Genomic DNA, 24,124 nt, shown 5'->3' on the forward strand with positions numbered 1-24,124 from the left:
TCTTATATCTAACGGAGAAGTTGTACTCTTGGAGAGTGAGGCTCCATCGGAGCAAGCGGCCGTTTTTGTGTGACATTTGATTGAGCCACGTCAGAGGACAGTGGTCGGTCTCGAAGATGAACTTCGCTCCGTACAAATAACACGACAACTTCTGGGCGGCCCAAACCAAACAAGCGCATTCCTTCTCTGAAGCGCTGTAGGCTTCCTCTCTTACATTTAGTTTACGGCTGGCGTAGAGGATAGGATGCTCCTCGTTATCGTCGCCGACTTGACTAAGTACCACGCCCATACCTCTGTCGCTTGCGTCGCATTGAACTATGAATTCCTTAGTGTAGTCTGGCGCGCGAAGCACAGGGCGAGAAACCAATAGCGTTTTCAAACTTTGGAAAGCGTTCTCTTTGTCCTTATCCCAGAGTACGGTACTCGGTGCTCCCTTTCGGAGGGCGTCTGTTAATGGACTTGCCAATTGCGAGTAATTCGGAATGTACCGTTGATAGTACCCCACAAGTCCCAAAAATGAACGAACGTCCGTTTTCGTGCGCGGCTGAGAAAAATCTCTAATCGTAGCTATTTTCAGCTCAGCCGGCCGTCTCATGCCCTGACCAACAACATGGCCCAGATAAGTAACCTGCGAACAACCAAACCTACACTTTTCCGCTTTCATCGTTAAGCCGGCTTCCCTCAACCGTGAGAACACCTGTTTGAGGTGCGATACGTGTTGTTCCCAGCTGTCCGAAAAAATGGCTACATCATCAAGATAAGGTAAGGCGAACTCCTGCAAGTCTTTTAGGACAATATCCATTAACTTAGAGAAGCTAAACGGCGCGTTCTTCAGCCCGAAGCTGAGTGCGAGAGGGCGAAAAGTGCCCACAGGCGAGATGAATGCAGCATAGCGGCTGGCACTTTCTGAAAGGGGAACTTGCCAGTACCCCCGCACGAGATCTATAGTTGAAATGTATTTAGCAGCGCTAACTCTTTCAATTCGTTCCTCAATGTTGGGTATCGGGTACAGCTGATCCCTAGTGATCGCATTTAACTTCCTGTAGTCAACACACGGACGAGGGTCCTTGTTAGGGGTTTCTACGAGTATTAGCGGTGACGTGTAGTCACTCTCAGCGGGCTCAATAACTCCCAACTCTAGCATGCGCTGTATCTCTGCCTCCATAATCTCTCTCTGTCTTGGAGACACCCTGTAAGGTTTTGATCTTACTGGTTCGGTAGAGGTCAGCTCAATTTCATGCGTTATCAGTTCGGTTCTACCCGGCCGATCGCTGAATCTGTCGAGATATTCCCCTAACACCCCTTTTAGCTCATCTAGCTGCTCGGGTCTTAGAGCATGCGAGCTTACCGAGTGTTCTACTACTTCTTCTAGGCCGATTTCAGAGTTGGAGGTTGCCCTATACTCCTTAAACTTGGTACCGATGTCATCCGGCTCTTTGACAGTATAGTTAACGACTCCGCTCCGCTCTACATACGGCTTCATCAAATTACAGTGATATATCCTCACTTCCTTCCTGCGACCGGGCATTCTCAAAGCATAGTTAGTTTCTGAAAGTTTGTGCAACACTTTAACGGGCCCGTCCCAGTGAACTTCAAGCTTGTTCTTTCTTGAAGGTTTGAGGATCATTACCTGGTCTCCGGCGTTAAACGTACGAAGCCTCGCATTCTTGTCATAATAGAATTTGGCGTTCTTTTGAGCTAGTGCCATGTTCTTTCCGACTAGTTCTTGGGTTGCGCTTAGCCGCTCCAGTAAATTTAGCACGTATTCAACCACGGTTGGACTCTCCCCTCTTTCCTCCCACATCTCTCTTAACATTCTCAGTGGAGACCGGAGTGTCCTCCCATACACTAGTTCTGCTGGTGAGAACCCTGTCGCTTCATGTGGAACCGTTCGCAAAGCAAACAAAGTTGCCGGCAGACAGTTCTCCCAGTCCTCCTTGTGCTCGTAACAGAGCGCACGCAAAACTCGCTTAAGCACCGAATGCCACCTCTCTACACTGTTCGACTGAGGGTGATAGACAGAACTGTGTATTAACTTTACCCCGCACTTTTGCAAGAATGTGGAAGTCAGTGCGCTCGTGAATACTGACCCTTGATCTGCCTGAATTTCGGCTGGAAACCCAACTCGTGCAAACACTGTCAAAAGCGCGTCTACTACTTCAGTGGAGCTGAGCTCTTTCAAAGGGATTGCTTCTGGAAACTTGGTAGCCGGACACAGCATGGTAAACAAGTACCTGTAGCCTGATTTTGTTTTTGGAAGAGGCCCTACCGTGTCTATTACAAGCCGTCTGAAAGGCTCTGTTATTAAGGGCACTACCTTCAGTGGAGCTTTCCAAGTCTCTCCTGGTTTACCAGAACGCTGGCAGGCGTCGCATGATCTTACAAAGTTTTCTACATCTTTGAAACAGCCAGGCCAGTAGTATTCCATAAGCAATCTTTCCTTTGATTTGTTTATGCCTAGGTGGCCGGACCACCCATTTCCATGACAAAGACTCAAAAGGTCCTCCCGATACTTAGTAGGTATGACTAACTGATCTAAAATCCTACCCTTTTGATCTCTGTAATGCCGATACAACAATCCTCCTCTCTCATGTATCGTTACGTTACGCCTAGCAATGCCTTCTTTAGCTGTGTCACGTAATTTAGCTAAGCTCTCATCATTCTTTTGCTCAGCTGCCAGTGACTCTCTATCCACGCGTAAGAGTTGATCAAAGTTCTTTGAGGCCGGTGATAACAACGACCCTGTCTCGCTTGGGAGCGCGTCTGCATGCTCTTCCTGCAGGCTAGAACTCTGACACTCTAGTGCTACGCTCTCATTGAGCTGGTCGACTGGCAGGCTCTCCTCAACTGTTCTTTTGTCCCTCGGGCCTAGCTCGGATTCGGGTATTGAAGCTATCCCCTTTTCTGCTTCAGCTGGAGGAGCTTGAGCATTTTCAGCCGAAAGCGCCGCGATCTTACGAGCTTGGCCTCGGGTCAATGCCTGTACTATGCCCTCTCCCAGTTTGAGCCCTCTGTCACGCAGTAACTGATTCGAACGATTCGAAAAGATGTAGGGATACTGCAGTGACAAAAATTTGGAAACTGCAGCCTCAGTCTCTAGCTCCCCGAATGGTCCACTGATTTTGACTTTGGCCATGGGCAGACACACGCTGTGTTCTTCTACAACCTGTTTTATCCATGCTACTTCTCCGGTGAAGTCCTCTACCATCACGTAAGACGGATGGACAATGTCCAGCGTGGCGGCACTGTCTCTTAGCACTCGGCATGGTTTTCCATTAACTTGCAGGTCGTGGAGATATGGACTTAAAAGTTCCATATTCTCATCCTTTTCCTCCACGTAGGAAAAAACTACGCTTGGCTTCTCGCAGTTTACAGCTATATGTCCCAGTTTGTGGCATTTGTAACAGCGAATTGGTCTGACAGATTCGAATTTTCTTTTCTGTTCTTTTTGTGCGGTTTCTCCGTTAACTTTCTCCTCGCTCTTTTCTGCGGGCTTTTCCGCCATGTCTACAGGCTCGGATCGTCTAGTTTGCGCACCCTTTTTGAACGGAAATGGCTTCCGCGGTCCATTTCGACCGTCCCAGTTTCCCTCCTCGGCGTTCAACTTTCTACGGGTTGCGTACTCTTCGGCTAATTCAGCCGCCCTTTCCACAGTGTTTACATTACCTCTATCTTGCACCCACAGTTTCACAGCTTGGGGAATGGTTTTGTAAAACTGCTCTAGACACATGCATTCAATGATCATGTCTCTGCTGTCGTACGCTTCCGCGCTTTTAAGCCACTCGACTAGGTTGGCCTTTAAGCTATATGCAAACTCCGGATAGCCCTCGCTATCTTTCTTGCCTGTGCTCCTAAACCTTTGCCGAAAAGCTTCGGCTGAAAGGCGGTATTTCTTCAGGAGACTAGCCTTAACTTTCGCATAATCATATGCATCCTGCACACTCAATCTGGCGATTACTTCCGCCGCCTCACACGGCAACATAGACAGCAACCGCTGTGGCCATGTACTCGGGCCGAAGTTCATCTTTTCGCAAGTCCTTTCAAAATTGCATAGGAACAAGCCTATGTCGGTCCCGACCTCATATGGCTTTAATAGCCTGTCCATGCGGTACGATTCTGCCTCACTTGATCGACCCAGAGCTCCTTCACTTCCTTGAGACAACTCCAAACGTCTGTTTTCAAGTTCAAGTTGCATTTTTGTTATCTCGCGATCTTTATCGCGTTCCTCTCTCTCTCTATCCCGTTCCTCTCTCTCTCGTTTTTCTCTGTCCCGTTCTTCTCTTTCTTTTTCCCGTTTCTCTCTCTTTTTGAGAAGTTCCAATCCCATTTCAATATCTTGCTCACTGGCCTGATTGGAAATTAGCTCCAATAATTCCGATTTGAGCATTTCCTTGCGTACATTTAGGCCCAGTTCCTCACCAACAATCAACAACTCGTCTCTCAGCAATGTCCTTAACTCCATGACTGCTGCTTTACTGCCTTGATTCTGCTCTCTAAATCTAGCTAGGAAAACACAACCTAGCTAACACACAACAATCTAGCTTCCCTACTGTTCTAAACAGAACAACCACAAAATGAAGCCTAGAGAGTCAAAGCAAAAACCAAGCACTCACCGCAGATACAGCACCATGTCGCAAAGTCCATCTCACCGCTGTCAGCCAGTTGTCAGGATTGGGGGCTCAATCCTTTCGTCCGTGGTCCTTTGCCAAGATTGGAGTACGGCATGAATTCGAAGGTAGCTGGCCCATGCCGTCGCCCAACTTATTTACGCTGAGATCGTTGATGAAGTGAAGAACTGCTTCTCATCGAGAACGAGGGAAAAGGGGTTTATTTACAGAAATTAACTCAGTCTAACATGACTGCTTGAGAAAAAGAGTATTAGTCCAACAGGACTGCATGAAAGAAGTGAACCAGTCTAACATGACTGCTCAAGAGAAGTGCGTCCAACAATCGCACAACCACAGTTTTTATACACTCGATCCGCCCGTCCACGACGCGGCGGCTGTTCGTTTACACATCACCAACTCACAGCTGCTCTGAAGACCAGTTTACAGACACAAAGGCACACACATTCCGAAGCCCAAGCGACGGTGTTGAAGGTGGTGCCGTTCCGGAAAATCGACGTTGTCGATCGCGCGTCGCTCATTGTTCCGAGCCACTCCAAACCTTGAGAAGCACAAAAATAAGTCTTCCCGCGGTAGCTTCTCCAGGCGTGTCAAATCAGCCCCGCGTTGAGGAACTCTGGAATCATTGTCCACACACCGAATTCGTCCCGTCACCATGTCGAAGGGGCTGGAGGAAGGCGGCGGGTTCCAGCGCAAAGGTCGCTTCTTTGAACGCCTCGCAGCTGCAGCACGGAGAGGTGCAGGTGCGCGTCTTGCACCCCTTGTCGTAATCAGGTGGCAAGGTGGCAGTCTTGTTGTGCAACCCGCCGTTCTTTACAGGCCGCGCAGTGCGTGAAATGCGACGGTGTGAACGGCAGGCGTTGATTGGAGGCTGGCACCTCGGAAGAGAACGTGAATGTTTCCAAATTGACGCCCTGTTCGAGGATGGCGTTACATTCCAGGAGCGCGTTCATGATGTTTCCGCGCACGAAATGAACACGCAGCTCGTTCAGGTAAGGGCAGTAGCTCAGGAGCGCCGAGAGGAGCTTGAAGTTGAGGTCGCCGCTCACTTCGGCGTACATGCGGCAGAGATTGAGTGCGAGGGTGCCTGGCACTTGCGACGCGGTGTGGTGCAGCTCCCTTATTTCCGAGTCCACGTCCGTCTCAGCCACAAGGGAGAACTCAACTTCCTCTAGATACGGAAGCCGGTTTAGCATTAAATCGAGCAGGGCGCTCGGCCTGAGTGGACAGGAGACGCACCGCAAGTATTGGAGTCCCGTACATTTGCCGATGTGTACAGGCGATTCGCTGGGCTCGAGAAGAATGCAATTTGTGATGTCGAGTGAGCGGATAGTCCACACATATTTCACAGCTTCTAGCTTCTCGAGCAGAGAAGACAGCCCTTGGTGGGCGCGTAGCACCACCATTACTTCGGTGTCCCGGTGCCGGTGTCTCTTTAGTGGAGGGCTTTACGCTGGGCGAATTATAAAGGCTCGAGTGGTGCGGCCCGACGAACGGGAAAGGCGATGGTTCTATTGGAGGGTTACGCACGACTGTTGACAAATGTTTGTTGCGCACATGATACACTACGGACAAGGAACGTGACGTCACATAGGTGCGGTGGCGCTGGCGTCACTCCCAAGGCTTGGAGAAGAAATATTTCCTCGAGATTTGCGAAGGCGTGCGTTACCCGGAAGGTGCTCGAACGAGTTTTCAATCTTTACTCCGCAGAGATAATTATTCAAATCGGCGAACAGCTACGAAGAGCAGCAGAAGTGACAAAGCTGTTCGTTCGTTTCACCCTCTTCTGTTTGCCTGCTTGTTCACAGCATGCGGTTACAGATGCATGAATCCGTGGATATGATACCCTGCACGAGATAAGATTTTAGCGAAGGAATGTATGTGTGGCTATAATACACCGGACCCAGTTTGAAGCGATAATCGGTGCACATTTATTGTGCACACAGATTAGAATCTTTAGGCTACAGGTTACACTTACAGGTGACCCTTACATATGGTTTACAGGCTATACTTACGTGAAGTCGTCAGTCAGTGTATCGGGCTGAATGGGCATGGCGTGACCGCGCGCCCTTTCACATGAACTCGCATCTGACAGGCCACGATCAACGGCGGCACGCAGCGTTGTGGCGACATATCGACGCGTCCGAACTTAATCTCCGGTTCCAGCCAGCAACAGCTTCTGTTTCATGGGTCTTGTCGTTATGATTGGGTTATGTGCTTCTCTTTGCCTTGTGATGATAGCCTTGCCGTAGCAAAGGGCGCAAATCGCGACGTCACACTGCTTCCGCTCAAGTCTCAGCGCCGGCTGTAGCCCGACCAGTAAGCGTTTACACGCGCGTTCGAAAGGGGTCGAACTGAGTCGAAGCTTAACTGCGAGTCGGCCTAGTTGGAACAGATTCATCTTAAAGCTTTTTTGCGCAAACAAACAGGGACAAAGAATAGAAGAAACACAAGGACGAGCGCTTTCTAACAGAGTTGTTAGAAAGCGCTCGTCCTTTTGTTTCTTCTATTCTTTGTCCCTGTTTGTTTGCGCAAAAAAGTTTTAAGATGAACTGAGTCGACCTGCACCCCGAGCAGTCGGGTCGACTCAGCCCGACCAGACGTACGTTCAGGCCGATCGGGTTGCTTTTGCACGAACTCGACAGGCCAATTTCATCCCGATAAACCGACAGGACCCGCTTGAGTCGGGTGCATGCAAAACGCCCCAATATATTGGCGCTTGGCAGGGCTGTAGCCGGCGGTACATCGCGCTTAAGCGCTCTCCTTGGTTGCTTAACGAACAACAAGTTAACAAGAATGTGACACCAATAAGATGATGCGTCCACTCACAACTATTATCTTTCGTTAGAGCATAGTGGCTCTTGTACGGAAGTCACAAAAAAAAGGACAGAAAAAGAAAACAGAAAACTGAGAGCAGTAAAATTAGGCAAGACCAGAATGACATAGATTAAAAAGTGAACAGCCTGCTCTCTTCGTCAACACTTTTGCTATAGATGTTCACGTTGTCGCAAAAGCGCGGCGTTCGAAAATTCGATGTTTTGAGAATTTATTCATGCATGAATTGTTTCCGCATCTATCTGTGTTGTGCAGTTTTGATGCCCTGCTAATCTCTTTCTTCCTGTTATCTAACGCGCGAGATAACTTCACAGCGTTGCGGAGCGTGGTTCTCAGGAGCATCCGCAAAACTTGATTGCAAAATAAGTTTCCCTGTTTCACGCGCCGAAACTACGATGCGATTATGAGGTACTCTGTAGTGGGAGGACTCGAAATAATTTTTGGCACTTGTGGTGCGATCTTGTACGCGTTCCAAAATCGAACGGAGGCGGTCCATTCTTTACGTCATGAAATTAGCGGTTAGTTCCGTTGCGTTCGTCCGATAGCAGACGACATGGAATGATTGACAGCAGATAACACATCAAAATTGACGTCATGGCGTTCGTCACGGTTCAGATTGACCAATCGTGTGCGGCTCGGTGGAACGAACCGCTTCCGTTCTATTTTGGAACGCGTGCAAGATCGCACCCATGGGCTTCTTTAACGTGCGCCCAATGCATGGTATAAGAGCGTTTTATTTTTTTTGTCGAGCGGTGGTTTAGTTTAGTGTGAGGTGGGTGGCACAAATGGCGATGATGGCAAATTTTAAACCGTCAATTGCACAGTATACTGCTATACTATACCGTTTCTCGCCGCGCAAGGTATGAGTGTTTCATGTCCATTACTGGGTTCTAATATGTATGGACTGTACGCCCCGAATATGAGGGCAGCTAAGAAAGCCTTTCAGGCCACTGGGGCGATACATGGGACTGTTGTTGACATAAGAACATTCCGGTAACACCCACCACGATACGAATAATCGCCTCAAGAGATGTCATTGACTCTCGTCAGGGCGGCAACACATGGATTATCGTGAAATTTCAGCAAAGAAAAAAAAAGAACGACTTTGGGCTCAACTTACGGTCGGACCTGTTCTCAAAGCAGTTCCTACCCAAAAGTTTGGTTACTAGCGCTAACAAGACTAACGAAAACAAAAGGTGGGACGGGACAGAGATACTTCCGTTAGACTCTGCTCCGACACGGAATACCTACGCCTTGATACAATCCCGCAGGGACTGTGTGAACTTTGAAATTTGTCGGCGACTTCCTTGAACCCAACAATGCGCTTAAGGAGCTCTCCGAGACCCAACGAAATTGAACAATTTTGCCTCCCGAACAATTCTAATATCGTGGAAAAGAAATGTTCAGTGGCCAGTATGTAAAACAAGGATATTTTTAAAGAACTGTTCATAGAATGACGATATGGCTGTGGATGAATGTTTAATAAGTAAGGCATCAAATATTAAACGGTAACTTTCAATTTGGTTTCTGGTTCATACACGCTTTCCTATAAAACAAAGGTAGACATTGTTACGGATTTTAATTTTTACAGTATTTGGAATCAGTGAATGCACTCTGCCCAGGTGTCCGACGGTCTGCCTCTTCCCACCAGAAAAACTTTCTTTCAAGATACCCGACATATTTCCTTCAAATAATTATTGATGGCTTTAACCTACGCGCTTACGTATTTGGTGGCCGAAAAGGTCGAAATATTTACAGTGCGAAACCTAACCGACCACGCAGTTCAGTCTCATCATACCCAAGTACTGCAATGAATTTTATTTATAGAAAAATTTTCGAACAACTTTTTAAGTTGAAGTCGACATTACTTCCTATACACCGGTATTCTACTTCATCTTAAGCTACATGTTTTCGCATCGGAGGAAGGGCGATCTCCCCGTCTTACGTTAGCGCTCCGTAAAAACACTCCCTCACCTAACTGCATTCTAAAGGTGCTTCCTACAATGTTTGCCACCCCACAGAGACTGTAGTAGACTTTTTTAGATATCATACCTCTCGTAAAAAGATTTTCCCCGCTTTTCCTTGCACGTCGCACTACCATTGAGCGCTCTGTCGCCGTCTAGGCGTCAGCCCCGTCTTCGATTGGAAGTCCTCAGAGGGTCACCACAAATCTCCTACTGTGAAATATTATGATTCACAAACATTTAAATTTTCCTCGTATGAATTTTAAACCTCCCCTGTATGTGGGCACAGGAATGCGCTGAAGGGGCCTCGGTGGTTGTCATTCCACTTGCCAAAAAAAAAAGCTCACATCAAGGAATAAGGACACGCGAGGTACACAATATTACCTCCTGGGCGCGCAGTGAAAAAAAAAAAGAACACCGTCAGCACAGAAAAGTCCTGTCTCCTGCACTTCCTCAACAACCATGCCAATACTTCCACGGAAATTCTCAACGCCACCGCTATTTTACATGGTGTGGTTGCTCAGCGGCTGTGGTGTTGGGCTGCTGAGCACAAGGTCGCGGGATCGAATCCAGGCTACGGCGGCCGCATTTCGATAGGGGCGATATGCGGAAACACCCGTGTACTTAGATTTAGGTGCACGTTAAAGAACGCCAGGTGGTCAAAATTTCCGGAGTCCCCCACTACGGCGTGCCTCATAATAATAATAAAAATGCTTTGGCCCGTAAAACACCATAATTTTTTTTAATTTTACATGGCGTTACCTTCAGATGCGGACAAGAAAATCCTCGGTGTTATATTTTTTATTTGAACTGGGAGCTTTACTGAAAACTTTCCCTACCTCCGAACTAAATCAGAAATTGTTTGCTCCTTTTTGAAATTTTTCTCGTCCTTTTTTTCGCTTTTCAAAATGCGTTACTATGTACCACAAGTTGAGATCATCATTTTATACGATACGCATCACCCGTTCGGCTGCCAACATTTCCGACCTCTCAGTTCAAAACGCATCTCTTCACAGCGCACTACTCTCTTGCTCAGCTGACAGGTGCAAGTATGGAATGCATCTACTTGTGAGTCGATCACATGGGTAGTCGCCTCTGTCGTCCTGTCTTGTTTTCGTCTTCTGTTCTGGTCCATGAATATGTATCGACTCGTCCAGTTGAACGTTTTACTTGGATAATACATGTTCTCTTAGAGCTAAGTGCCTTCTCTCCTAAAAAGTAAAGGAAACGTATTGCATAGGTAGTTAATAGTAGATTGCACATTGTACTTCATTTTGTACACTACGGACAACGAGCGCGGAAAACTTTAAGCATGCAATTAAGGGGAAAATATGAAGGAAGGGAAACAGCGCCAAAAACACTGCATAGGCGCACAGGGTGCCACAACTCCCAATGAATGTGCATATTCAGACCCCTAGATACAGCTGCACACGGCACATCATTTTAGCGATATATTTTTTGTAGAAGTTACGCCCGTTCCAAAGAAATGAGTCTGCAATAGCCTTGCACAGATAGCAGCAAAGAAAACTTGTGTGCTTCTTTGAAAGCATCACACGTCTTTCAGCGGGAAGAGTGTGAACGTTGATTTTTTTGGACCTTTAGCCCGAATGGACTGGTTCAGGAAACTCTGAACTGGTTCGAACCGGTAAAATTTTAGCTCCGGAGCAGACCCAGAACCAAAACCAGAATATTGAACCCGAACCCGAACCAAAAAGAATTTTGGGTTCGACACCCTCATTTTCACGCGATATAAACAACTTGCCTCGTTTAGTTCCCAAAACATGCCGGGAAAGCCAGCTACGCGTCTCCAATACCACATGATAATAAGAAGAAATTGAGTATTTAGTAATTAAATTCAAATCACTTAATTGAGCTACACGCTTCAAACTTTGGGTACGTGCTCCCGATTACGAGGCCACGAGTCGTTGTAAATGTAATGCAAATGTAACATTGTAAAAGTAACACTGTAAATGTAAATTGTAGAGGCCACATTGCTGCCGTATTTGGTTTTCTCAACGCAGCAGGAACATAAGCTTGCGATGTGACGCCTCCAAAGAAGCAGAAAACGAGGTTTTATATGTTGTTTTTACACAGCCATTAATTAACCCACACATTTCATAACGTGCCAGTGCATAACCCATCCCATGCATCAATCACCCTCCCCCCCCCCCCCCCCCAGCTAGCTCACCCCATTGTTTAAGCGCTTGGTGAATAATGCATTCCTCTCAGGATACCTCGAAAACATGCGATGACGTTTTCCCAGCACTTCTACTTCACTAACAACTTCACTGACCGTAACTTCAACAACTACGCTAGCAACTTCACTTTAAAAAAATAAAGCAGAATCAGTAGGTTTCAACAATTCTCCTTGACGTGGATTCGTTTAGGGCGCCGGAAGCAGGTTTTCCGACCAGACACTGTCAACTGCTGAAGAACTGAGAGTTTCGTCTCGTGATTTAAAAAAGTGCGAGAGTACTCGTGTTATAAGGGTGCCATATGGTGGATTCACTTGTGTTAGTGTCAGCATGGATGAACTCAAAGTCATGATTACACCATGTTGTCAAGTGCTTCTCTGTAGCTACAATACGAGTGTTCTCTTACAGTCTGTCTTCTTTAGCTCGGATGTAGTGAATGAATTGAAGATGTTCGGGTGTAACGAAGATATTGCGTCAGTACCGGGAAGCGTTTAAAAAAAATTTTTGCATAAAAAATTAAATTATGGGGTTTTACGTGCCTAAACCACTTTCTGATTATGAGGCACGCCGTAGTGGAAGACTCCGAAAATTTAGACCACCTGGAGGTCTTTAACGTGTACCTAAATCTAAGTACACGGGTGTTTTCGCCCCCATCGAAATGCGGCCGCCATGGCCAGGACTCGATCCCGCGACCTCGTTCTCAGCAGTCCAACACCATAGCCACTGAGCAACCAGGGCGGGTAATCTTGGATACAGATTGTTTTCACAGCTTCACTGTCTCACACACGAGGTTAGGCACGAGTGTGCTGCTTGGGCTGGCACCATCAGCCACATGTAAGTTTTAATTACGGTTGTAATTGCCTAGTATCTGTCGGGAAACGTTACGCATCCTACGGTTTGAGTCGAGAGCGCAAGGACAAGCACAGCTCAGGTCTCGATTGTCCTTTAATAGCAGCCTATATGTAGCGGCAATCGTTTGGACCGCTTCCCTTCTCGGCGAGCTGCCCGCGGGGTTGGTACACGCGCTAACCGTTTGGTGTGGCTTAAGCCCCGGAACCGGCACCGACGACGGGCACCACTTGCAGAATCTGCTGAACATCCTGGCACGACTGCAAGCTCAAGCTGGAAAAGCGCGTTTTCCTGGCCCATGTCATTTCGCAGGCCGGTCTAGCCCTTTCCCCCTGCACAGTTGATGCGGTGCTGAAGGCGCCTAGGCGCCACAACAAAGAGCTTCAGAACTACCTTGGCCTCATCAACTTCTGCAAGAGTTTCCTGGCGAAACTGTCCGTGCACCTACAGACGCTGCATTTTCTGCTTCGAGATAGTCAGCAGTGGGCCTGGAAGGAGCAGGACGTGGCCTTCCAGCGTAGTAAGGGGTTAATCACCAAGGCTCCAGTGCTGGTGCACTTCGATCCCACCAACCATGTCGTCCTGGCTGTAGATGTGTCTCCGTACAGCGCGGCAGCCGTCCTGGTGCATCGGGACGACTATGGCCAGGAACGCCCTGTGTAGTTTGCGTCTCGTTGGCTTCATGCTGCAGATCAACGCTACAGCGAGCTGCACTAGGAAGGCCTGGCTTTTCTGTGCGGGCTCGAGCACCAGTAGCTGTGGGGCCCGAAATTGGAGGCGGTCATGGTACTCAAGCCGCATTTGGGGCTTCTAGGGCCTGACAAGGCGGTGACAAGCTGGTCTACCATCCGGGAAAGGACCTGGAACCTGCTGATGTCCTGAGTTGCCTTTCCCTGCCAGAAGTAATCTGCTGCTGTTCCAGAACGTGCTGAAGTGTTCACGCTGGAGCACGCGTACGCGGGCGTGCTCTCCAGATCTGCGGTGTCACAGGCGACCAGCCAGGACCCAGTCTAGTCTCAGGTGGTCAAGGCAGTGTCCCGAGGGGAAGAGTTGTTTCTGTGGTTCTATAGCCACCAGGCCGTCGAGCTCAGCCTGCAGCAAGGCTGCTTACTGTGCGGTTCTAGGGTTGTGACCCACAAGGTCTCCAGTCCAGGGTCCTGCAGTTGCTGCACGATGGCCATCCTGACGTGCAAAAGACCAAGACGGTGGCCCGGTTCCACGTTTGGGGGCCTGACCTGGACAAAGATTTCGCTCACATGGTGCAGAGCTGCCATGTCTGCCAGGAACATGAGAGGGCCTCGCGTAACAGTGAAATCACCCCCTGGCCGTTTTTACAGAGACCCTGGTTCTGCCTGCATGTGGATTTTGGAGGGCCCTTCATGGCCCATTGCTTGCTGGTGGTGGTGGTCCTTTTGGAACTGGGTTGAGGTTTTGCCTGTTTCCACCGCGTCAGCGGGTGCGACTATTGCGCCGCTGCGACAGTTTTTCGCCGCCCATGAGTTGCCTGACGTCATGCTGTCCGACAATGGTACCGCTTTTTCCAGGAACTGAGTACATGGCCTGGCTGATGAAGAAGGGAATCCGCCTCATGATGGGTCTACCGTACCGCCCTGCTTCAAACGGTGCAGACAAGAGGCAGGTACAGACAGTTAAGGACCAGCTCAAGAAGAACCAAGCTGGGAATTTCTGGACGCAGGTTGCCCGAGTACTGTTCCAGTGCCGGACCAAGACCCACGATGTCACTGGGCGTGCCCGCTGTGAGCTGCTATTGGGCCATATGGTTAAGACACCATTGAAAGTCTTGCATCCGGATCGACCTACGATCCAGAACGCTCCTGAAGCAAGTGAAGCAGAAGCTAGCTGCTGAACGAGGGTACCGTCCCGGATCCTTGCGTGAGTTCCATTCTCCAGGAACTTCCGTACTGCCCATCCTGGTGCGCCGGACAAGTGGTATCTTCTGCCAGCGCCTCGTCACTGCTCGTCCGCATGCCAGACGGGACCACGTGGCACAGGCACGCCGACCACGTTAGGCCTCGCCTCGGAACCTAGCTTGCACCATCGACTGCCATTCCAGAAGTCCAGCCCGCAGGAGCACCAACGGTTACACCAGTCGTTGCCAGCGAAGCACAGCCGACCTCGAAGGCGGCGAGCGTTGCCCGTTGTGCGGCGTCCGTTGTGCCGGTGTAAAGTCCGGCGCCACTCTCAAAGCCTGCTTAGAGTGGCGACACTGTCCGGCGCCACTGCAGACCCTTCGGACGGAGTGAGCCTGACTGAGGCAGCACCTGGTTTTGCCCCACCATGCTTGCCAACAGCGGCACACAGGCGGAATACTGGACGGTAGAGACCGCTGGACCGTTACTCGGTTGAATAGGAGGCGCTGTGGACTTTATATATATATATATATATATATATATATATATATATATATATATATATATATATATATATATATATATATATATATATATATATATATATATATATATATATATATATATATAGGGGTTTTCTTCAAAGTAAAAAAAGTCTTCCAAAAAGTTCGTCGTCTCTTTCCTGCGTATATCTATCTATCTATCTATCTATCTATCTATCTATCTATCTGTCTATCTGTCTATCTATCTATCTATCTATCTATCTATCTATCTATCTATCTATCTATCTATCTATCTATCTATATATATATATATATATATATATATATGTGTGTGTGTGAACGGGTTAGCTGGGGATTACACATGTATGTTGAAATTTGATGCCGCCTGGCGCTCGTTCCGGTGTCTTGTTCCACTCGCTTTGTTTTCAAATAGACCTCGTTGAAACAAGCTGTTCCCGGCGCGGACAGCTGAGGGATCCGATGTAGCAGGTTTTCGCGTATCGTGCGAACGACAGTGTCAAAAAAGACGACGTGTGCAACGCTAGTCCTTGCAGTAGAGCTCAGCACCAACACAGCCAAAACAAATAGGTCATCAAACAAATAGATCATTAAATGACTATTCTTAAATTTGGCATCCGGGCACTGCTTTTGCAACCTTCCCGTCCGAAGGTTAGCAAACGTTGCCTTCCCTGAGCCGACCCTATCAAAAATAATATCGCTACGTACGTTTGCAACGAAATGACTGCACATTAAATTAGAACATACATGAATATTAATTATTGTTACCATCGTAATTCCAACTGATCCCTCAGCAGGTTAAAGGAGCCTCCCAAAGCCATCAAGAAAACCTGCCTTGCGTCAACCGAACCCAATGAATGTACATATTCAGACCCTAATATACAATTGAACATTGCGCATCAACGCTAATGGTCTTCCGTTTATCTGCCCTACGCATTACGTGAGCCGCTCAGCTGAATTAATTTTTCTCTTAGCAATAGGAATAGCACATCACCAGATATATCTTGTATAGTATAGCGCTCATTACAGAGGAGCTGAGGGCAATGCTACATCACCGCGTATCGTTCTGAAGATGTCGAAGAATGGCGAGATTGTGCATATAATAAATTTCTTTGTCTATATCGAGACAAACAATATGTAGGAGAGTGTGTCGTGTAGCGCGAAGCGGGACAATGAAGAACAAGGACAAGCGCTTGTCCTCGTTTTCCGGTGTCCCTTTTCCCGCTTCTCGCGGCATCACACAGTCTTATGGAAAGTCCACTAGCCCAAACCATTAGAATGAGTTACAATTTGTTGGTTTCCTAAGGCAAGCAATTCTTACTCAATGGCTAGTAACTAGTGATCTAACTAGTGACTAACTGTACTAGTGACCTCTTTTTTGTGTTTGTCCAGCAACTGGATCGTTGGCGCCATGACCGCGGTTCTCCTGCACTAGAGTGGTTCAGAAGGTATCCGCTTGAATCTGTCTTTCTTCCTGAAGCAGCGTAAAAGCAGCAGTGGTCTTGTACATATGGTGTTCGCCAATTTTGAATATGGAATTCTAGAGTGGAATACGATCCGAATAGCAAGAACCATTTGATTCGTATGCGATGGCTTGAACAGCCGTCATCCTAGGTGTGGCCACGTTGGAGGACCAGCATGGCGAGAAGCTGCGTCAGTGACGGCACGTATAAATTTCGAATATACGCATGCATGATCCGTATTTCCAGTGTTCCGGTTCGGTGGCTAAGAATTAAAGTCGCTGCGGTCTATATAGGAAGTTATATTTAAGTGTTCTTTGAAGAACATCCCTGGAAAGGAACGTGCGCGTCTCAGAAGTGGATAAAAACATGGATAAAAACGCTCGAGCAGTGTAGGCGGCGCCACGGTCGAGGAGGGAGCGTTGAAGAGAGGAGAAACGAGGAGGAGGGAAGGCGGAGGAGGAGAGCGTCACTACTTTACGAAGTTGAAGGGGTTTTAGTTGCCACTACTTTTGGAGATTGAGGGGGTTTTATGTTGTCCGGCGTTTTCGCAGCACCCCGTGGGCACGTGGTCACGCCACACCATACGTTCCCTGCTTCATGAAAGCGAGCAGTAGGTTTCGTGCACCGCCTATAGAGGCGCCACTGACAGCCACCTAGCGGGCGCTTCCAACAGTACACGCGGAAGCAATAGCTGACGACAATGCTTCGGGGCAAGGATGGTTGAAGTTCACGGCTGCGATTTCTCCTTTGCTCGGGTAGGGAATACGCTGACCTCTGTGGGAGCGTGTATGAACACAATGTTACCGGTGTTTGGGACAATATGGTCGACATACGTGCCAGGTGTGGCCCGCAGCAAAATGCCATGAACCCCATTTACATAAAGTGGAGGTCATATTAACTAGCCGATAAATTTGTTGAGTAATGCTATCTCTGGATCGTTTTCTTTTAATTCTACCCTTGCCGTAATGCTGCTTCTGTACCTCAATAATCAGCACCCGTCCTTAGTGGAGACTTATATCAAACAAATCCGCACAGTGCGATATCTGGATATGCCGTTGTGATGTTCCTGCCGATGAATAGATGTGACATCGCCGAATAAGTGCAGTAGAAGTCGCCTCGAGAAGAGTGATTGAGAATTTATTTATGGAAATGCATACACTAGTCAACGAAGTCACCAAACGCACGGGTTAATAAAACCGCGTGTTAGTGCTGTACCGCCGATGCAATCCTGCTGCATACGCTGATGAACTCCGTTCCCGCTGCAGTTTTTTCAATGTTAAATTCCCCAAGGGGACTTCTTGGAAACGTACAAAGCTAATGCCTGACTAAATTTTCAGTACATTTTCTTATATTGCTAGAGAGAGGTGCTACGCGATATATTTAAAGGCGGAGCGGCGCCAGTCAAAGTAGATGAGCGCTGTCGAAAATGCCTGGTTTAGTCTACTGCAGCGTAAGCATAATAAGAAAGAATTCAGTTGAGTACAAAATTCACATGCAAGATGGGACTACGCTGTGAAACAAACAAATCGCTCGGCGTGTTAAGTCTGCTCAGGCAGCATCGAGGTGTGGTGACTTCCCAAACGTGACGCGAACTTTTCAGCGGAAAATTGAGCAAGATTACCATATGCAGCAACTATTAGCAATTCTCGCTCTGGACTACCTATGTTCTAAACACATTTCCAAAAGAAACCACAATATCTAAGATGCCCTCGGGAGAAAAGAATAAAGCTGTTAAAGAAGCACTTCCTTGGTATCATTCCAATAAGACACTGCGTGATTTATACCCTTTAGAAAGGAGGCAGGGTGAAAACCTCGCAGCTCAAAAGAATCAACAAGAGTTATGCATGGAGCAACTAGCAACAGTTAAACATGTACGAAGCCACGCATAAAATAGATGTAAAACCACAAAGTGGGCAAAAGCTGGTGCGACGATTTACCGGGCCACAAATACCAACCATTTCAGTTCTTGCAAACTTCAGTAGCTTTACCATACATCACGATGAGCTCGTGCAGTCGTGCTGCCTAGCTAGCGCAACGCGGTAAAGAAGCGGAAAACAATATAAGCGGCAAACGGCATTCCGAGCATTACGAAATGCCTTTAAACAGCATGCTGTACTGCAGACGAACTTCGTCGCTTACGCATCTAACAATGATGGAGTGGAAAAAAAAATAAAACACCGACGGGACAAGGGAAAGGATGAGAACAACAAATTTCCCGCGGAAGCGACGATCCATTTTTGCTATCGCTCCTCCTGCTGATGAGGCTTTGCCGGGAGTGATTAGCACCGTATCGCCGGCATGTTTTCGCCGGTATTTGAGCCCCCCAGCGTGCGAAAATTCTTATTCGACATTCCTTGAAGCTTTGGCCACCCCACACATGCGAAGGGCTTGGCTATTTTGCTTTGAAAACAGGAATAAGACAGAAGCACTATCAACGACACAACAAACTACGGCGTGCGCCTGGCTCCTCTCCCGTGTGTTCTGCGCAAGGCCGCCACCAGAGGCGCGTCCATCGGCGCGCACTACGCGTCTCGCTTCCAGCGCGGTTTACTTAACGGGCTCAAAAAGCGTTGCAGGGCTCCTTCAGCGCGAGTTGATACATATTCGGAGGTACGAATGAAAAATAGCTATTGATAAAATGAACAAGGCTTAAGACATACATATTCGAAGATAGCAATGAAAAAAGCAAATGATAAGCTCCATTATTGTAGGCAGCACTTTTGCGCGTATCTCAGACATTTTATTCCGTCTCGGCCGTTCCTTCAGCTACATTATCTGTTTGAAATCACGATTCAGCGGCTTGGCGAGTCCTATGAAGGTCGCCGTCGAACAACAGAGGAAACAGGGACCGTCTCGGACCAGGACGCCACCGCTTGTAGCGCCAGTCCGCTTCATCCACGTGATCCGCTTCTCGGTGGCGCGGGTCGAGTTTTGGTAGTGAACGTGTACACACTTTATGTGGGGATTCAGGCAGGCGGTGAACGTCAGCAGGGACACTTCGGCGGCATTGTCCTGTAATGGCGCCGCGGACAGAAGGCACAGATACTGCAGGCCGGTGATGCGGGAGATGTTTTCCTGGAACGACACGATGCCCGCAGAAAGTCACGTGATATTCTTAAACACTTTCATAACGGCGTAAAGTTGTCTTCAACTCGCACTTTTACGCCGAAAAGATCATGTGAGGCTATGAGTTATAGACACATTTTAAATCTTTTCTTTAAGTGCACGCATTTTACAGTGCACGCATTCGGGCTGGCCAGCTCGTGACCTGAGCAGAAATATCACGAAATACCAGAACGTGTGTCTGTCCCCCTGTCGTGTTATTTGGCGCAGTTTCGACTCAAGCAACGATACGATGCAACTGCGTGCACCAGTGGAGGGGCAGAGCCTATGACGTATTGCCGAAGCAATTTCAGTTGCCCTTATCTAACCCTTTGATTTTCTTGTGTGCGGTAAATTTTATGAAGAGAAATGATATCAGAAATTCATCGAAACACCCTAAAATGTTTTAAGGGAGCAAATCGGTTGTGTGTTACTGCAGGAACTTATTGTTGGGATCGGTGGCCTGTTCTGAGCGAAACAGCTAGCTCTCGAAAGCAGCTTTCTTGTCTTCTGCGGTTAGAGGGCGGCAGTGTCTGCTAGCGTAACTATATTTTTACCTTGAGCATCTATCTCAAGAAAGGTACTTAACCACAGTAAAATAATGCAGCAGTACTTTGTTGCGGATTAGTTGGTTCATACTGAACAAGAAACGCACCGAGCAGAATCTGTTTTTCTTGTTTTCGCTTCTGAAAGAAACGTGTTCAGATATACTGCCCGAGTGGCAGCAAGGCGATTGCAGATCTTTCCGTATTTCTGGGTGGCGCTAGCGATTACCTTGACTGTATATTTACTTTCGGTCTTTTCAGGCAACAAACCCATTGGTAGTCTGCGCTCTGTCCTACCTCTCCCTTGATCGTTTTTCACGCATTTTGCGCAGTACGTAACTCACTGAGCAAAGAAATAAACGAGCAAATTTCAGTTCCGCCACCGTCGACACGTTCAGAGTGCGGAGCTATACCTAAATGTGCTCGTTGCACAGAACGCCCGTAGGTCAAACCCGACTCACCAGCAGAGACGCCTCGCCGAAGGGCAGAGCATCGTGCCGAAGCACGAGACAACTCAGCGAGCTGTTTCTTGCGAGCACCTGACCCAAAGACGGGAAGTCTGGGTGCGAGGGATTAGGGCAGTCTGAGAGCCGCACTGAAACCGCTGGACAGGTCTCGATCAACCAAAGGGACATACGGTCATGAACTTCATTGAGAGTCAGCCTGGTAAGCACATTATGAAAATGGGGGGCGCTGTCGCACATTTCCAACCTGTCTCCGGGATCGAGGACGAACTCACCCTCGCAGACAGCGCACCGAACGAAGCTACCCTGCGTTTCGATGCGGACGTCCAGTTCTTTGAATTCGGGGCAGAGTTGCGCCAGACGGCGCAGGGCTGACGGGCGGCGAAGCGCGCAAGGGGTCGCCGAGAGGGATTGCAGATGCTCCAGTGAGCCGTCCTGGAGCAGCGACGTCAATTCGAGGTCCGCGTCGAAGTGGAACGCGCTTATGTTAAGCTCGACGATTTGCTCACGGATTACGGAGATGAAGTCGCGAAGACTGTCGCGGTACGCGACGCCTGCCGTCGCGTAGACACCAATGGAGGGCTGTGCCGGAAATAGCAGAAGACAGAGTTGGCGCACTTCACCCCAGAAGTGTCCAAGGCTGGCCGCACGAATCCACTCAGCCGTGATGCCTTCTGCGTGGTGGACGGCAACCAGGAGCATTTGTTGCGGCAGAATGAGGGGACCAACGCCGCCGACAGCGAGGTCTTGGAGTCGAACACAGCTCCACGAGTTGGTCGACCTCCGGTATGTGACGTTGGCGCAGACGGCCGCACAGCTCATGAAGTTCAACGGTGTGGACGGCAGGTGTTGATTGGAGGCTGGCACCTCGGAAGAGAACGCGAATGTTTTCAAATTTACGCACTGTTGGAGGACGTCGTTGCACTCCAGGAGCGCGTTCAAGAAGGCTCCGCGCACTAAATGGACACGCAGCTCGTCGAGGTTCGGGCAGTAGCGCAGGAGTGCCGAGAGGAGCTTGAAGTTCAGGTAGCCGCTGACTTCGACGTACATGCGGCGGATATTGAGAGCCAGGGCACCTGGCGTTTCCGACGCGCACTGCTGCACGTGCCTTATTTCCGACTCTACGTCCGACTCAGCCACGAGGGAGAACCCAACTTCCGCCAGATGCGGAAGCCGTTCCAGCATTAAATCGAACAGGTCGCTCGGCCGGAGCGGGCAGGCAACGCAGCGCAAGGATTGGAGTCCCGTGCATTTGCCGATGTGCAGAGGCAATTCGCTGGGTTCGACGAGAATGCAATTTGTGAGGTCCAATTCGCGGATGGCGCACACCGCTTTCGCGGCTTTCAGCTGCTGGCGCAGAGAAGACACCCCTAGGTTGGCGCGCAGACTCAGCATCACTGCGATGTTGCCGGGACGTGCCTGGTTAGGGAAGCTATTCGCACTCGTTCAATTAGAGGCTCGAGTGGCGCGGCCCAAGGAACGGGAAAAATTGACGGTGCTGACGGAGCGTTACGATCGACTTTCGCCAGATGCCTGCTGTAGACGTGTGACACTACGAGTGAGCAACGTGACGTCACGCAGGTGCGGCGGCGCTGTCGTCACCCTCAATGCGTGCAGAATTAACATTGCAGCGAGATGCGCGCAGGCGCATGCTTTGCCCAAAAGGTGCGCAACCGAGTTCTCCGGCTTTACTCGGCGAGGGTTATTGTTCAAAGTGGCGAACAGCGATTAAGAGCATAAGAAGTGACGAAGTTGTTCGCTCGTTTTGCCTTCTTCTGTGTGCCTGGTTGTACACAGTATGAGGTTATAGGTACGTGAACTAGTGGGTGTGATGCACTGCAGGAGATAAGGTTTCATCCGAAGCAATGCATGTGTGGTTGCAGAACACCGGAGCCATTTTCAAGCGATATGGCCTCAAACCTTATAGGCTACAATTATGCGAACGCGACAGTAAGAAAATCGGGCTGATCCAGCTTGTCGTGATCGCGCGTGCTTTACAACGGCACGCAGCGTCATGCCGAGACATCAGCGCGTAGGAACTGGACTTCCGGTTCCCGTATCCGTCTGCAACAGCTTCTGCTCCTTGGGTCGCGTCGTTGTGATTATGTTGGGTGCTTGCCTTTGCGCCTTGTCATGGTAGCCTTCCTGCTGCGCAGCGCATAAATCGCGACGTGAGACTGCTTCCGCGCAAGTCTCGGCACCGGTTACAGCTCCTACAGTTAGCGTTTACATGCGCATTGCAAACGGGTCGAGCTGGGTCTACCCACGCCTCGTGCAGACGGGCCGACTGAGTCCGACTCGACGCTCGTTCAGGCCGACCGGGCAGCGTTTGCAAGAGCTCGAGAAGCCAATTCCAGCCCGACAAGCCGACTGGACCCGCTTCTGCCGGGTTCATGCAAAAGGCCCCGGTATATTAGCGTTTCTACAGTGTATCACCAGTATACCGCCGGCGGGATATCGTGCCTTATAAACGGGGACACGGGTCTTGAAGACAAAAATTTACCAGGATGTCGATTCTTCAATTTTGTTATGATCGCGTTCAGCACATCGTTCTTTACCTGCTCGAAAAAGAATTAGCGCCTGAAAACTCACAGTTTTACGAAAAAGTAAGCTTTATTAGTCGACGGCGCGAGTTTAACGCGGGTGAAACGCTCCAGGGCAGCCAATTTGGCGCCGTTCGTAACTTCGCAGCCATTCGCCGGTGCCCGGACATATTGGTCTCCTTCGAAAATGCATCCTTCGGGCTTTCTTTCCCGCCAAGCGCGAGCATTCAAATCTACGCTGCGCAGGGCTGTCGAGCAAGAAAGAAATACGAAATCTTGGTCTGATTGGTCCGAAGCCGGCATGTGACAAAACGGCGGCTTGTAATTGGCCGTTAGCAGTTTCGATGGCGTCTCGGGCGCCTGGCACGAACGAGGTTGTCGCCATCTTGTCACAGACTGTCATCGAACCCCCGCGAGCGCTATGCCGGAGGACTATCGAAAATTCCACACTCTGTACCAGTTCGGCAAAAACATACGAAAATGTGCCGCGAAGAGTTGTAACGCTGCCATCGATGGAGACGGTAGGGAGCGTCGAAACGGCAGCAGAGAGCTCGACATCGACAAAATGCGTGGCGACAGCCGACGTGGACGACTTGGATGTTGCCTCGACAGTTGCCATGATGGCCTCGGCAGGTAGTTCGACATTAGAGACGTTTAGCGTGTCCGGTATTCGGGCAAGCATGGGCGGTTTTCCGGTTTAGTGGGGGCGCCAACTTGAGCGGCCAGATTGGTGGCGCCAGCTGGTGGCGCAAGCTCAAGCACACAAACACAGAGCTAATTACTATATTCTGCTTAGCTGCTGGCGTAAATTTTCGACACTGGCGTAATCGTGTTCACAATTACGCCGCTGCCAAAAATTTGCACGTGTGGCGAAGCAGGATATGGTGAGTTACTGCAGTTTTAGCTATGCGTTTGTCTGGTTGAGCTCTACAACACCAGGCGGCTTCACCGCTCACGTTTACGCCCCGACCATCCGGTAATCCGCCCAAACCGCTCCCGTTTACCGGAATAGCGTACAAGCTAAACGTTTCTATGGAAGGCGCGCTCGCAAACGACGCGGACGCCTTGGACGTTGTCCCGGCAGTTGCGATAGCGGCCCCGCAGGACGATGGAGCAGTGCGGCCCCAACGCACTAGGCTTGATTCAA

The 24,124-nt window shown here is 49.2% G+C and overlaps 2 protein-coding genes across 2 annotated transcripts in view; both read right to left on the reverse strand.

Moving 5' to 3' along the window:
- Nucleotides 1–24,124, reverse strand: part of LOC139049016 (uncharacterized) — a 44,296-nt gene that overhangs the window by 3,970 nt on the left and 16,202 nt on the right. The window lies entirely within an intron of this gene.
- Nucleotides 19,026–22,284, reverse strand: LOC139049005 (uncharacterized). Its single transcript, XM_070524023.1, has 2 exons — nt 20,432–22,284; nt 19,026–19,398 (listed from the first exon to the last, which is right to left on the reverse strand). The coding sequence occupies exons 1-2, from the start codon at nt 21,827–21,829 to the stop codon at nt 19,090–19,092; spliced, it is 1,707 nt and encodes a 568-aa protein (XP_070380124.1). The 5' UTR covers nt 21,830–22,284; the 3' UTR covers nt 19,026–19,089.

This window comes from Dermacentor albipictus, chromosome 8, assembly GCF_038994185.2.
Source record: "Dermacentor albipictus isolate Rhodes 1998 colony chromosome 8, USDA_Dalb.pri_finalv2, whole genome shotgun sequence".
Lineage (NCBI taxonomy): Eukaryota > Metazoa > Arthropoda > Arachnida > Ixodida > Ixodidae > Dermacentor > Dermacentor albipictus.